Source organism: Colius striatus, chromosome 2 (assembly GCF_028858725.1).
Source record: "Colius striatus isolate bColStr4 chromosome 2, bColStr4.1.hap1, whole genome shotgun sequence".
Lineage (NCBI taxonomy): Eukaryota > Metazoa > Chordata > Aves > Coliiformes > Coliidae > Colius > Colius striatus.
In genome coordinates, this window is record NC_084760.1 from 92629449 (window position 1) to 92643238 (window position 13790).

Here is a 13790-nt window from a genome sequence, read left to right on the forward strand (position 1 = left end):
CCCGGCCGCAGCGGGGCCCGTCCCTGCCCTGGGCGCTGGGCCTTTCTGCGCCTCTGCCCCCCGCCGTGGGTCAGGCTTCACCACAGCTGCCCCCGCCCGCGGCTGTGTCAGATCCCGCGGGCCGCCCTCACCCAGAGCGGGGACGCGTCCCGGCTGCCGCGGCCCGCAGCGCGGCTGCCGTAGGGAACTCCATTTCCCAGCGTGCCGCGAGGCGAGGCGGGACGCGGCGCGGCGCCGCCGGGCCCTGCCCTGCCCGGGCTGGCGCCAGGGCGTACGGCGGCCGGGAGGGGAGGGTGGCGGCCGGGGCGGGATGGAGTCGGTGGTCTTCATCTTCTCGCTGATTGACTGCTGTGCCCTCATCTTCCTCTCCGTTTACTTCGTATCCTTCACCTCCGGGGCTGCGGGTGTCAGGAGCGGGGCGGGTTGGGGCTGCGCCCGGCAGGACCGGGGCGGGCTGGGCCCGTTGAGGCGCCGCGAAACGCGGGCGGGCGGGTGCGGAGCCGCCGAGCTGGGGATGGGTTGAGGGTGGTGGGTAGCGGGGCGTGGGGGCCTGTGCTGGGTAACGGCCGCTGGCAGGGAGTGCCTGGGGAGCAGTCCCTGAGACCCGCGGGAGAGGGCGGCTTGGCGAGGTGGGAACGTCTCGCTGCGGGGAAACGGTGAGTGAATCGGTGCCCGAAATCTCTTCGCCTCTTCGAGCGCTGGAGCTCGAGGGGCTGCTACGGGCATGTGCGGCCGGTGCGGTGGGAAACACGTCGTGCCTCGCAGAGGTAGCACGTGCTGGGCCTCGGTGCAGAGGCCTCGGAAGCAACGCAAAAGCCACACAGCCTTTGCTTGTAAGGATGCCTTACTGTGAATGGGAGCTCATCACTGGGAGGCTCTTGAGTTCCTCAACAAACAGAACGTCTGTGTTCTTGGTTACAAACTTGCAGTTTTTGCTGTCTGGCATAGTTAGAATGTAAAAACATTGGTTTGATTTTCTTATTTTTTCTGAATAAAAGAGAATTGGCTGACACAGTCTTTCAAATCCTGGTGCTGTTTCAGAATCCACCCAGTTCTTCTAATACAAAAAAGTACAGAAGCACTTAAATTAATCCTAGAAGGATACGTGACTTGTATTGTTGACAAATAGAAAGACTTTACCCATTTTTTAGAGATGAAAAAAAAAAATCTCATTTTTTTTCCCTTTCTTTGGAAAAAAGGAGCAGAGTCTTTACAGGGCATGGCATTGTGATGCATGCGTGTAACCTAAAAGCCTTTTTTGAGAGGACTTTTCTATCTGAAATCTTTGTATTTTAATTGCTGAAGATTCATTTTATAATGATGCTACCCTCTCATTTCCTAGCAAAGTGGGATTTAATCCAATGTCACTGTAAAAAACAAACAAAAAATCCACTTCTTAAAATGGCACTATTTAGCTTTATTGTGAGGAGAGTTCAAAAAGTGCATTAGCTTTTTCTTCCTTGTAGGTTCTGGTTTCTAGTGTTGTAATAGTCCTGATAATAATGAGTTTGCCTCTCTGGTCTGTTTTAAGTGTTGAGCTGAACTTTAGCACTTGTGCAACAGTTGCTGTTGGGAAAACATCATAAAATCTCTTGGTCTGATCATAAAAGGTGGCCTAACTTTTCTACCTAAAGTAGGAATGAGTTGTAACTACTGGAAATACACTTTTGGCAGTCTAACTGTAGAACAAGAGAGTATATGCTGAGAGCATAGTGCTCTCCCCACCTTATTCAAAATAAAGCTTTGTATATTCTGAGTTACCATACAATTTTTCCTTATCTTGCACCTCAGATAATCACACTCTCAGATTTGGAATGCGACTACATTAATGCCAGATCATGCTGCTCAAAGCTCAATAAAGTAAATAATTCTTCTTTGCACTTACTTGTTTAAGAGAACAGCCCTCTCATCTTAACATCACAAGTAACGGCTCTGAAGAGCCTTGATTGGTAATGTTTTGCATGTAGCCTTTATTTCAGTGTGCTTGTCCTTTTTGGATGCCCATCCTTCAGCAAATTGAGTCACGAAATACTGCTGTTCTGACCCTTGGTGCTCTGAGATGGGCTGCTGCTCTGAATTCACATTCACAGACTTGTTGAGTTCTGTGCTTTGGTTCTTGTGGGTGTGCCACAGCAAAGGTGTCTGCCTGCTTGGGACTGTGCTCCAAGAGCTATACAGCAACTCTCTCTGATGCTTCTGTATAATTGCTAACCTCTTTTGAACAGCAGAGTTTTACTGTGATAAGGGAAAAAATATTACCATTTTAACCAAATCTGCTTGAAACTGATTTAATTACGTCAATATGGCTTTCCCTCGTGGGTGTTGGTTTTGGTTTAAAGGTATTTTCTTCCTTCATATAAAAGAGATTGCTACAGGATACCATCAAGCCAAAGATGAGTTATTACCAGGGGCTGACCCAATTTAACCATGCCAGTTTTCCTATTGATCAACTTTCTTCTCTGTTCCATGCCTGAGGGTGTTAGTATGTCCTGTGTCTGTGCAGATTTTAATTATCCGCTCCTCTCATTTCTAAAGCCAGTGTTCTCTGCAGTGACTTCAAATGAGCACTGTACGCTGTCTTCACTCATTTTCTTAAGTGCGTGTGTAGTACAGTTATGTTCAAGCAGCTATGTCTGTCTCTAGAGATCATTGTAATACTTGGATAAAGTATCTCTTGTAATATCTTAGTGCCAGATTTCTGGCTTACCACTTGGAATCTGTCCAAAGGTATTAATTTCCTCACATTGTGGTGAAATCGCTTGCTTCTGCCATGAATTTTCTGATTAGAGTCAGGGATAACTCCACATGGATTTCCTTTTCAGACAGGAATTTAAATTTATGCGTATAATTCTTTTTTTGTTCCCTTTCTACAGTGGGTGGTCCCTGAGGTGATCGGCCATGCTGTTGTAACTGTATTAATGCTCATTTCATTGCACTGGTTCATCTTTCTCCTCAATTTGCCAGTAGCAACGTGGAATATATACAGGTAAGTGCAAAGGGGTTTAGTGTGCTGCTTGTTTTTTTTGCACTGTTGGTAGATTAAGTGTAGTGTGAAGCTAAACAAGAAGTCATGGTAAGATGTTTCAGCGTGTTCTTCAGCTGCTAACAGCCATCATGGATCTAACCAACGTACAACTCTCCTCTCCTTGCAATTAAAATTACAAGAAACCCAAGGGGGTAAAAGATAGGAAACTTTGGTCCTTTCTTTACGTTCTGTCCAGTGCCCAGGAATCTTGATCTGTGACTCATTCCCAAATTCACAGGAAGTAATAGCATGGTAGTTGGGATTAGGAAGTAGTTCTGTTTTTCTAAGCTGGAGGCAGCATGAGTTGTATGCTTAATAAACAAATGTGGCCTAATGCACACGCACAGGGATAGGGGTTTTTGGCCACCCGTATGTACCCTATGTTGTTGCTCAAAATGACCAGTATTCCCTTTGGTATCTGTTGGTAAGTATGGAGTTTGCATTTGATCTTTGATTTAGGCTTGACTGTTTCTACATAGACACTGGAGAGAGAATGCATTTGCTTTGAAGCTTTCAGGGTTTCTTGTACTGGTTACCCTTTTGATGCTTCCTTTTCCTTACTTAGGTCAATGTTTAAAGAAGCTACCTGCTTTCCCTTCTAAACCTTTGAAAGATACAACTAAGTGTGGAAACTATTTCTGTTTCCACACTTCAGAGAGGAAGCTTTGATTGCTGTTTTGAATTGACAGCTCTCATTTTATATTTGTCATACATGGGGTAGACATTCTGAGTATCATGAAACCTGGTATTGTTTCCTGTATTTTAGATGTGCAGTGTAGGCAATAAATATATGGGACAATATGATACTTAACCCATCCTGCCACAAGAGGTTAAAATGTTAAGCCTGTAGCGCCAATCTTGCCTTCTTTCTGAGGATCGAATAGTCATCTACATTAATAACCTGGACTGTCCCATCTATAGTGAAGGAATTACAGGTCTGCAAAAGCAAGTGTGGTGGTTTGCATGATAAAAGGAATCTGATGCTTTGGGATAGAACTTAGACTTGACTCAGCGTTGAATGAACAGAAAGTATGGTAGTCAAAAAAATGGTGGACTGTAGAGTAGTTTCAGCACACTGAAGGGAGGAGAGGAGAAGATGTCACTTGCTAAATTAGGATTAAGTGGAAAAAAGGTGAAGGGGGTGAATGCAATATCAAGAGCTGCAAACTTCCAGCATCAGCTGAATGTATTTCAATCTTCATATGTTACAGTATTTCAGGAACCAGTTTCTGGAGCAAATGTTGCTGTGTGTGAGTTGAGAAAGGTTTAGGACTATCATTCTACTCCAAGCTGTGTAAAATTATCCCCTCCTGCTTACTCTCTTTCCTTCAAAACCTGCTTAGTCTTCATGAGTGAATGGCAGTTACAGACAGTACTGGCTTAATTTACTAACTGTCTTGATTTCAGTGAGAGAAGAGAGGTTTTGTGTGAAAGGGACATCAGAAACAAATCCCAGGGAGGAAAAAATTGGTCAAAAACAGCATCGAGAGAGAAAAGGTGCAGCATGTTTACTTTAACATCTTACTGGCCCATCTTCCTTAATTTGGTTTATTTTTTTCCTGAGTTTCTTAATGTCTTATACTGTCTCTGATGAGACATAGTTGTGTTTTACAGTCTTATTTTAAAACTAGATATTGAAGCAGCTTATTTGAAATCTAATCATATTTCAAAATAGATATTTTCTTAATTCTTAAATATTTCTTAGACCTGCTACTATGTAAAAGAAGTAAGAATTTTAGCATGTTAAAGAAGTAGGAATTACAAAGGTAATATTGAATGTAAATAGACAAAAAGAAAGCTGAGCCCTTCTATTCCTTCTTTGTTACACAGACCTGCTTGAGATTATAAGTCCAAATAATGTGATTCTTGCCGTTATCTTTAAGTAAATAATTTACCTCTTAACTGAAGGAAGGAGGGAAAAAACCTTAGCAATCTTTCAAGTACAGTGAAAATTCTGACCAGGACTTCCCCATCCCTTACGAACTTGTGTAATCTAGAGAGAAAGGTCCTGTTGCTGTAGTGGCAGCAGCATCCCCCAAATGGAGATGCTAGAAGCACTTATGTGTATGTTTATTCAAGCTGATGGTTTCCTTGCTCTGTGTGGTTTTGCTGCAGAAGGTTTTTTTTGCAGTTCAGAGTATGACAACTGTCTTGAGTTGACTTTGTCAGCATCTAGCGCTGTTGTGTCCATGGCTGCAATTCCTTAGATGTACAATATAAGCTGGACCAGCTTGGAAGAACTACCAGCTTCTGTAACTAAGTTGCATCATTTAACTGTTACCATTGTTTTAAGAAGTGAAATTAAGAAATTCTACCTTTATGGCACTCGTCCTAGAGATGTAAAAAAACTGTGCATTCTATTTCTGGGATAAATTGGTACAGGGAGCTTGTGTTCTCCCTTTTATTCCAATAAAATGCATCACATTCCCAGTAAACAGACAGTAATTTGGGTTGTAACACTAAAAATAGAACAATGGAGTACAACTTTAAATTTAGAATTTAAAATTGGAATCATTTGACATGAACTGTTTTTAATGGGACATTGAAAATGGTCATTAGTCAAATACGCTGCAGTGCTTTTTAATGCCTCAGCTCCTAGAAAACATCCACTGTGGTCTCTCGCTGCTGTTAAAAACATCCTTGTTCCCTTCCTTCCTCTCCTGTTATTGAAATGATGTTTGTAAGAGGTGGGAAAGTGCCTTTTGGGGTGCAAGTGGTGGCAGTATATAAAGAAATCAAAAAGTGTTTTGTTCCAAGTACTTGCTTTTGCTCCAGGTGTAAGATGAAGAGTTCAGTTCCTGTGTAGAATCAGTAGGATTCCAGGAACGCAGAGCCTGTGTGACATTTAAGTGAAATAATAATAACTGTTCTAGACTGAGCTCAGCTGGAGTGAGAACTTCATGTGCTTGCATTTGCTGTCTTGAGAAATGCTTGTGACAAAAGAACTTGCTGCTTGCTGAATTTTCACAGGACCTAAACATTTGTTTTGCTGGTTTTATTCCTCCTTTTGCTTACTTTTCACTTTGTTTCACTCAGCTTTTTTTCTTATGAGGGTTGGAGAGTGGAACTGAACTCCCTTCAGTTCTGTCATCCTGTCTGCCTCAGTCTCTTTGCTAACACAGGATGGCTGTGGCAAAGATGGGCATAGTACACAGGTCCTTTGTCTTATGCTATTTCATTTGGACCACTGGAGTTAGTGATTATCTCTGTGGGTTTTTTTCAGAAATAAATCACCAATTCTTAGCTAAATGAATTCTTTTCCACTCCCTTTCATCTAACGCGTCTTTCCTCTGTGGGTGGACGTTTCCCTCGTAACACTGAGTAACCACGAACAGCAATTAAAATGAGATGGAGTCTGCTGTTACCTGGAAACTCTCCCATTCATATGTGGGAAGCTGGGCTGATGCTTTTAGTACTTCTTGTCCTCTTACTCTTTGCTTGTGGGTTGTAGTGGCAGAGATAGAGGCAATATCCTGAAACTAAAATAGAATTAAAGAGCAGCTCCCTTATGTTGAATTGGGAAATACCTCTTTAGATCAAAGTCCTTTCTGTGCAATCTCTCTACTCCTTCCCCTGACACTCCCTTATGTGTTGATGACTCTACTTCTGGTTTTCTCTTTGTTTTCTTTTTTTCTTAAACTTCCAGGTACATCATGGTGCCGAGTGGAAACATGGGGGTATTTGACCCCACGGAGATCCATAACCGAGGCCAACTGAAATCGCACATGAAGGAAGCCATGATTAAACTAGGCTTTCATCTGCTCTGTTTCTTCATGTACCTTTACAGGTTAGTTTCAAAAACTGCTCCCAAGGAACAAAGGAATTGTCTGCCAGCTATTTCTGTCTCCTCTGTTCTGCTAGTGTAATTGCTGGTATTCGTATCTCATCTGTTTGCATCCTGCTAAGCCTCAGTGATGTATTTTGACAGCTATCTGCAGGTTCATTATATGCCTTTATTCTTTCTGATCAAACATTGTTTGGAAACTCAGACCTCCTTCATCTCAAAACCACTGTAAGTACAATATAAAGAGTTATGTGATTTCAGCACCTAGAATAAGTGGCCTCTCTAGAATGGAAAAAATCTTGAGGACCAAGTTTATTTCACAGGTTCCAATTTAGAAAATAAAGTTGATCTGGCAAAATTACAAACGAATTAGTTCTGTGAAGGGGCCACTTCCTACAAGATCTAAGAACTACTGTTCTTCTACTGCAGTACTAATTCTGCAAGTCCCCGTCTTCATAAGCAAAGGACACAGCAGAGTTGGTTTGACTTTCTATTTCAGAATCAAGTGCAGCTCTCTCACGAAAGCAACAGCTGTTCCTTACTTGCACATGCTTCAGTAATCCACTAGTATCATGTTTTCTGTTTTGTCACAGTATGATTCTGGCTTTGATAAATGATTGAGAAGTTGAAAACGAACCATTAGCTGCCAAATTGGGTCATCACTCCAGTGACTGGTTGTGGAGCCACAGACACCTTCTGAACATACCTAGCTCAGTGTCATCATGCAGTATATTTTTCCTCTTTGAACAAGAACTATTTTTCTGTATTTTTAACATAAAGTATTTTCAAAATACGTTGGATTGGTGTAGCAGTTGTTTTTGTTCCTTTACAACTCAAACTGCTGGAGCTGCTGCTTCTGCAAGATGAAATACTTCCTCATGGAACTATCTCCTAGGAATTAAATGGTGAGAAGGGAAACTCATTTCAGCAGTATGGACTGATAATAGTGGTAGTTCCAGAACACATTTAAGTGCAGCTCTGTCTACTTCTTCCTGAAAGGTGTCAGGACCTGCCTCTGGCTGTCAAGCTATCCTCTCAGAGCCTAACTCGAAGCAGTGATTTCCAAGTAAACAGTAGCACAGCTTGCATCTTCGTGTCAGTGTGTGTTTTCCAGCTAAAAAGAAATGGAATAGAAGTTATGCCTTGTTTCCTTTCCACTCCTCCCTCCAGCAAGTCTTGTGTTTAGATGGATGAAGATCCCTGTGGTGAAAGCGACACTTGTGTGTAAGAGTGGAAAAAAACAGATAAAGAAGAAATGTGATTTAATATTTGCTTTTTCTCTTCAACTCCTGTTTTGTCACTGAAACGTAACATAGACCTCCCACACAAAATGTTTATTAATGCAGCAGGGCTGGAGTTGGTTATGAAGCATAGTACGCTCTGTATTCACTGCTTCTTGAACCCACTGTTCTTAGATCCAGGGAGGTGAATCAAGAGTAGGTCTAGCTTAGGAAGGGGGTCTGGTAAACTATAATGCAGTTAGCCCAGTTATGATGTGACACTTCTTCAAAGATAGCAGCAAAGTTCTCTTTTTGTGGCTGTGGCAGCAGTGCTAAGTAGATGAAGCTGAGTTTGCACCGTCACTGTCCCAGTAACTGGTTTTTTTTTTTTGGTACGGGCAAGGAAAGAGTGCAACACTTCAAACATACAATTCTCTAACTAAGTCCTACAATGTATGAGCTTTTCCTTTGAATACTTGTTCTTTGGTGCATAGCTGTAGTCAGCACATCATTTTCAGGGCCAGCTGCAAAGACATCACTGAAGCTTGATTTCTCGATACCTTCTGTTCAGTGTTTGTTCTGGGAAAAGTTTGGCTTTAAATTCATGATGGATTGAGTCCAAGTTTAGCTGGTGCAAAGATGAAAAACTGCTGAAAATTACACTCATTAAAAACTAAGGAAATACCTGCCAGAGCTGCATGCCCCTGCCTCCCTGACAGCACAGCAATCAAAGTGCAGAAAGTACTGCCTTCAAGTTGAAAGGTCTCAAAAAAGGACAGCGAAGAGTGAAAGGGAGGAAAGTCAGTAACTTTTGTAGCAGCTTGTAATGGTAGGTAAGTTACTTGTACATGAAAAAACCCCACACTACACATAATTTTGTGTGGTACATGTACCTGCTAGAAGAAAGGGCAGTGTTAGCAGGTTGCTTAAGTCTTTGCTGTGGTGCTAACAGTTGATAAATGTCATTGACATTTCACACTGATAAACATGATCATTAATCATGTTTTAAATCTTATTCTAAAAACATGATTTTGAGCTAAGAGCTTTATTAATAATGGAGATGTTTGTAAAAGACATTGTCTTCAGTTATTTCTAACTACTAGCACCTCAGAATTACAGTAACAACATTAGATAGGGTAGAGCCATTCCCCTAATGGAGTTGGTAACATTTGTCACATACTATGACAGGCTACTAGTTAGGAAAAAAAAAACCTTGTATGAAAAGCTTCCTCTACCGAGGGAAGTGGTTTTTTGTTTTGTTTTCAGAGATGGGAGCAGGACAGGGAAGGATAAGGGAAAAGAACCTATCTGAAAAAATTTAAGTGAGGGTGGTGTATGTATTCCTTTCCCTTCCTCAAGGGCTAATTAACCACGACAGACCAGTAAAAAATAGAGATACGTATTCTAAGTGGTGATTGTCAAATATTAAACAAACAATACTTTTCCATGAATGCAAACTTCCCTCTCCCCTTTTTTATATAAGTGAATTATCTGCTTATCTAACACCTTGTTATAATGGTTGTAAAAACCTCAGTAACAGGCTCCAGTGACTGCAATTTTGCTGAGTAATGACACTGGCAACTTTGACACCTTCCTTAGTGTACAGAGTCAGTTCCTGCCTTAACAGAGACCTTCACACAGCTCAGTGTCAGTGACAGGAAAAGTGTATTTGGAATTGCTCAAAATGTCGTTCATTACCTGGAAATAGGATTCCTACAGTCATCTCTCACAGGAGACCTTCAGAACACAGAAATTTTTATACTAGTAAAAAACAAACCAAAATGAAACTGAACTCTCCAGTTTCTGGGGCTCCATCAGGGGAGAACAGAGTAATTTAAATCCAAACTTACTCTCTGGAATTTAAGAGAATGAGAAACTTGAGACTGATTTTAAATACAAATTCACCTAAGTTCGGCCTCACCCTGATTCACAGTGATTCAGCTTCCCTCCGTATTCACTCACCCAAATGTATTTCCTTTTTGGAATAGAGCTATCCATGTATTACTTTGTAAGGGGACACTTAGTTTACCCATGAATGGATTATCCAAAATGTATAGCAGCCTCTTAATCCATGAAAGTAAGTCTGACATTGGCCTACAGGGATTCTAACTTTCAGCCAAGGTTATTAAAGCTCTTTTCCTCACCCACAGCAAGTCTTCCAGGCTAAGAGAGGAGTCATTCACCAGTTTTCAAAGAGATTAGAGAGCTGTTACAGGACTGCACGTGGGATGGGGGATTAGGGAAAATAGTACAGTAACATTTTCCCCCAAATTAATCCACAGTGAGAGCCAGTTGGTATCTCCTCATCCTATTAAATTACTTATTTTTTCTAAAATAATTCTGGATTATAGAACATAGTAGGAAGTATGACCAGGAGTCCTAAGAACAGTTCTATGTGCAGGTTAACAATCACACTAAAACTCTGATAAACCCACAAAAAGCAATTCTGGATCTGTTCAATATTGGCACAACTTCAATTCTTTTCCATGGAAGCAGCTCTCAGAATTTTGTACAATGACAAAAAAAAGATTGGTTTTGCCCCTGAAGATAAGGTAATTATGGAGATTGGAGGTAACAAAGGCAAATTTGGGCCATGCGGATCACAGCACAGTTACCAGTGCATTAAGCACCTTTGGCAGAAAGGTGAGAGGCCTACACATTGCAGTGGTTGCTCCTCAGAGCTCTGTAGGGCTTTCCAAGAGAGGAGACAATAGGCAGTGTTGTCTTTCTGCAATGAGGCAAGAAATAGCCAAAGCACCTGCAACATATGCCAAGGGAGGCACCAGGCAGCAGAGAAAGCATGAGCCAAGGTGGGAGGCAACAAGAGTGGAACAGAAACTCTCCCTGTGGAGCAGCACCCTACCTCATGCAGAGCTTGGAGTCAAGCTGGTTATGAAACCTGCTATCGGGTTCTTAATGTAATTTCTTTTAAATAACCTGAAAGGTTTTAAACAGTTAAAATTACAGTTAATTTAAAATCTTTTTGCTGGAATGTCATACATAGAAATCATGTACCTGTTTGTCTTGGGCTCTTCTCACCAGTTGAAAGCAGGCATAGGACCACAGATGAAGGGAGGCTGCTGAAATCTAGCAGCCCCCCACAAATACAAGCACCCAAGGGAAGCATCACATGGAAAGGAATAAGGCACACCCCTCCTGTTTGCAGCTGGTTTTGAGCTCTAATTATCTACACATTGCTTAAACTGTAAGGGAGGGAATAAAGGTAATACAAAGGTGCTACTGGAGGGAGTAGAGACGTTCTCTAATCAATATAGAAGCTCAAAGAATTAAAAAACCTCAGACACAGCTTTTCATTTAACAGAATGCTAGCTAGAGCCTAATAAAACCACCTAAAAGGCAGGACAAAGGTGAGGGGAAGAAGGGCAAGAACACAGGATTAGTTCACGGGAACAATGGCAACAGTTGAGAAATAGCGACAGAACTCTCAGGCTGCTTGAGTTGGCTTCGGATGGAAATCTGGAGGTCCCTGGTCTCTAGTTTAAGAGAAGTCTAAGTAGGAGATGCAAGTACTTTAGGAGCATCTTTTCAAGCTGAAGTAAGAAAAACTCCCTCCAATCACCCATGCATAGCAATGCACATTGGTATTTAAGCAAGCCCCAGTATTTGGGGATCCAGGCTTTCACAGGGCCTCTGAGGAGCAGACATCCAACGAGCCAGCCAAGCACAGAATGAGACACAGGCAAATTGACTGCAAAATGTACGGGGAGAACAAGCATGAAGTGGATTAGAGCCAAACATTAAAAGCTGGGAGACCTGCACACAAAACTCAGAGTGATGTCACTTTTGGCTAAAGTGCCACAAATTAGTTTTCATAGCGAGGAAGTGAAATGCTACAAAAACATAGAGGAAATCTACAGTTAAGGACCAAGAAATTAAGATCCAAGTCAGTCATATAAGTGAAGTTAGGGAAACTAAGAACTATTCATTCCAGTTATTTATTCTGTTTATTGAATTGAAAGAAAGGGAATACAAACATTTCTGTTAAGTGCTGTGCACCAACATGGAAAAAGTGTTTTGTTTTTTTTTTAAAAACCCTAATAAAAACAAATCAGAAATTAATGTAGTTCCAATTGAACAATTTGTAAAGATATGTTTAAAATACTACACATTTATAAAATAAAAAAGTTAAAACGGTGTGCTGTAAATAATTAGTAAAACGAGTGAAAATAAATACGAGACCCAAAGTTCTTATGTTTTTAATGTAATATAGCAAAGAAATTTTTAACTACTTAATATAATCCGAGGAGAGTAACAAAAAAATCCAGAAAGTTTAAGAATGCAATCCTTTGAAACATTTAATATCAGTCCATAGCAAATAGTCATTACATACCAAAAGCTCTAAGTGTTAACTAGTTCCACCACAACTCCATATAAATCTTGACAATTTAGAAATCTTGAGATCAACAATAAAGTTCTTTTCTTGATCTCTACAGCTTGGTTTGTAAGTACATACATGCTTTGAGGATCCGTTTTGTCCCATGTTTTCAAGGAGCCAATAACTTTTTCCATCTGTGCCTAAAAATGTTAAAGATTCAAATCTAGCACATATACCCTAACGATGAAAAATGTCTTAAGAAAAAATGATGGGGCACAATGAATTTCCAATTTATAAAAATATACTGGTATTAACGAAAACCTTCTGGTCAAAGGACACTTCACATACACACGACTTAAAAGTATGCAATAAAACATGACAAGTACCTAGAACGTTTGGTTCTCTGTCTGCTCGTGGGACACACACACACACATTCATACCAGATGGGAGGAACACTCTCACAGACATTTTATCAAATCCAGATTATCTGGATTAATAGACAGAAAACTTGGCTACAGTTTATTTCAACAACTATAGGCAGCTACTGCAGCAGTACTTCAATACTGCACACTTCAATTAAGTCCACCCTGTTTAAAAAAGTTAACAGCTTTTAAATGTTTTTCTCTCTAAACATCGTTAAAAGTAGCAGTTTTCAAAATTAAGTGGGGCAGCTGAAAACAGACTCAAGCCAATGTGGAAAGGACAGGAGGAGGTCAAAAGAAGGATCAGCCATTTGTGGGATGGGTGTTCCTCTTAATAGTCATCTCCCCCCAAAAATTAGATACAAGGGTATTTGGTAGCTAAAAAGACATGGACAAACTATTGAAAGTGCATTTTTCCTCCTCCCTCTTTACAGTAGTTCATTTGTTGGTCAGTAAATTCTGGGGTTTTATGTCCATTCCTCCACCTCCGTCCCCGTTTAGGTCTAACGTTATTTCCCCTCAAACTACGGCCAATTGTACAAGTCCTGGTTTCCTTCTAAGGAAGCCTTCAAAACTGACTTTGGGTGGGAGCATCACTTCACAGCGTTTTATTCAACGTTACCGGTTTGAAGCCAAGTTGAGAAGTAACTGGCAAGATCTGGATGGATTTCTAGCTTGCATCTTTGCTCTAATCATAAAACCAGGTGAACTTTACAGTTGGAGAACTTCAGAAAATACAGAGGGAATTTAAACCCAAAAGTAAACAATGGGAAATTAATTTCCCCCCGCTACCCTCCCCTCCAAAAGGGCAGATCTAGCATTTTTCCCTTTTGTGCTCCATTGTGCCTTGACAATTACTTACCTGCACAGCTAAAGAACATTCAGATCATTAAAAAAAATGCTTCTGTGTAATTTTTTTTTTAAAAAAAGTCTGCCTTGACAATAATCTCGGGCTACTGCGATTATTTTAAGCCGACAGCTGACCTGCGAATGTCACTCAAGG

General features: G+C 41.0%; 1 protein-coding gene across 2 annotated transcripts; it reads left to right on the plus strand.

The window, feature by feature from the left end:
* Window positions 1–16: 16 nt before the first annotated feature.
* Window positions 17–7602, plus strand: CNIH4 (cornichon family AMPA receptor auxiliary protein 4). 2 transcript variants are annotated; one of them, XM_061991503.1, is made up of 5 exons: window positions 17–379; window positions 1792–1860; window positions 2874–2986; window positions 6672–6812; window positions 6954–7373. In XM_061991503.1, exons 1-5 carry the CDS (start codon window positions 311–313, stop codon window positions 7039–7041), a joined length of 480 nt encoding a protein of 159 aa, XP_061847487.1. In that variant the 5' UTR covers window positions 17–310; the 3' UTR covers window positions 7042–7373. The 2 variants fall into 2 exon arrangements, with proteins under 2 accessions (XP_061847487.1, XP_061847488.1); XM_061991504.1 differs by lacking the exon at window positions 6954–7373 and adding an exon at window positions 7403–7602 and having other exon boundaries at window positions 26–379.
* Window positions 7603–13790: the final 6188 nt, after the last annotated feature.

Coding starts and splice junctions, on each gene's coding strand:
- CNIH4 (XM_061991503.1), top strand. CDS start 311: ATGGAGTCGGTGGTCTTCATCTTCTCGCTGATTGACTGCTGTGCCCTC. Junction 2,987..6,671: donor GCAACGTGGAATATATACAG/GTAAGTGCAAAG, acceptor TTAAACTTCCAG/GTACATCATGGTGCCGAGTG. Junction 6,813..6,953: donor TTCTTCATGTACCTTTACAG/GTTAGTTTCAAA, acceptor GTATTTTGACAG/CTATCTGCAGGTTCATTATA.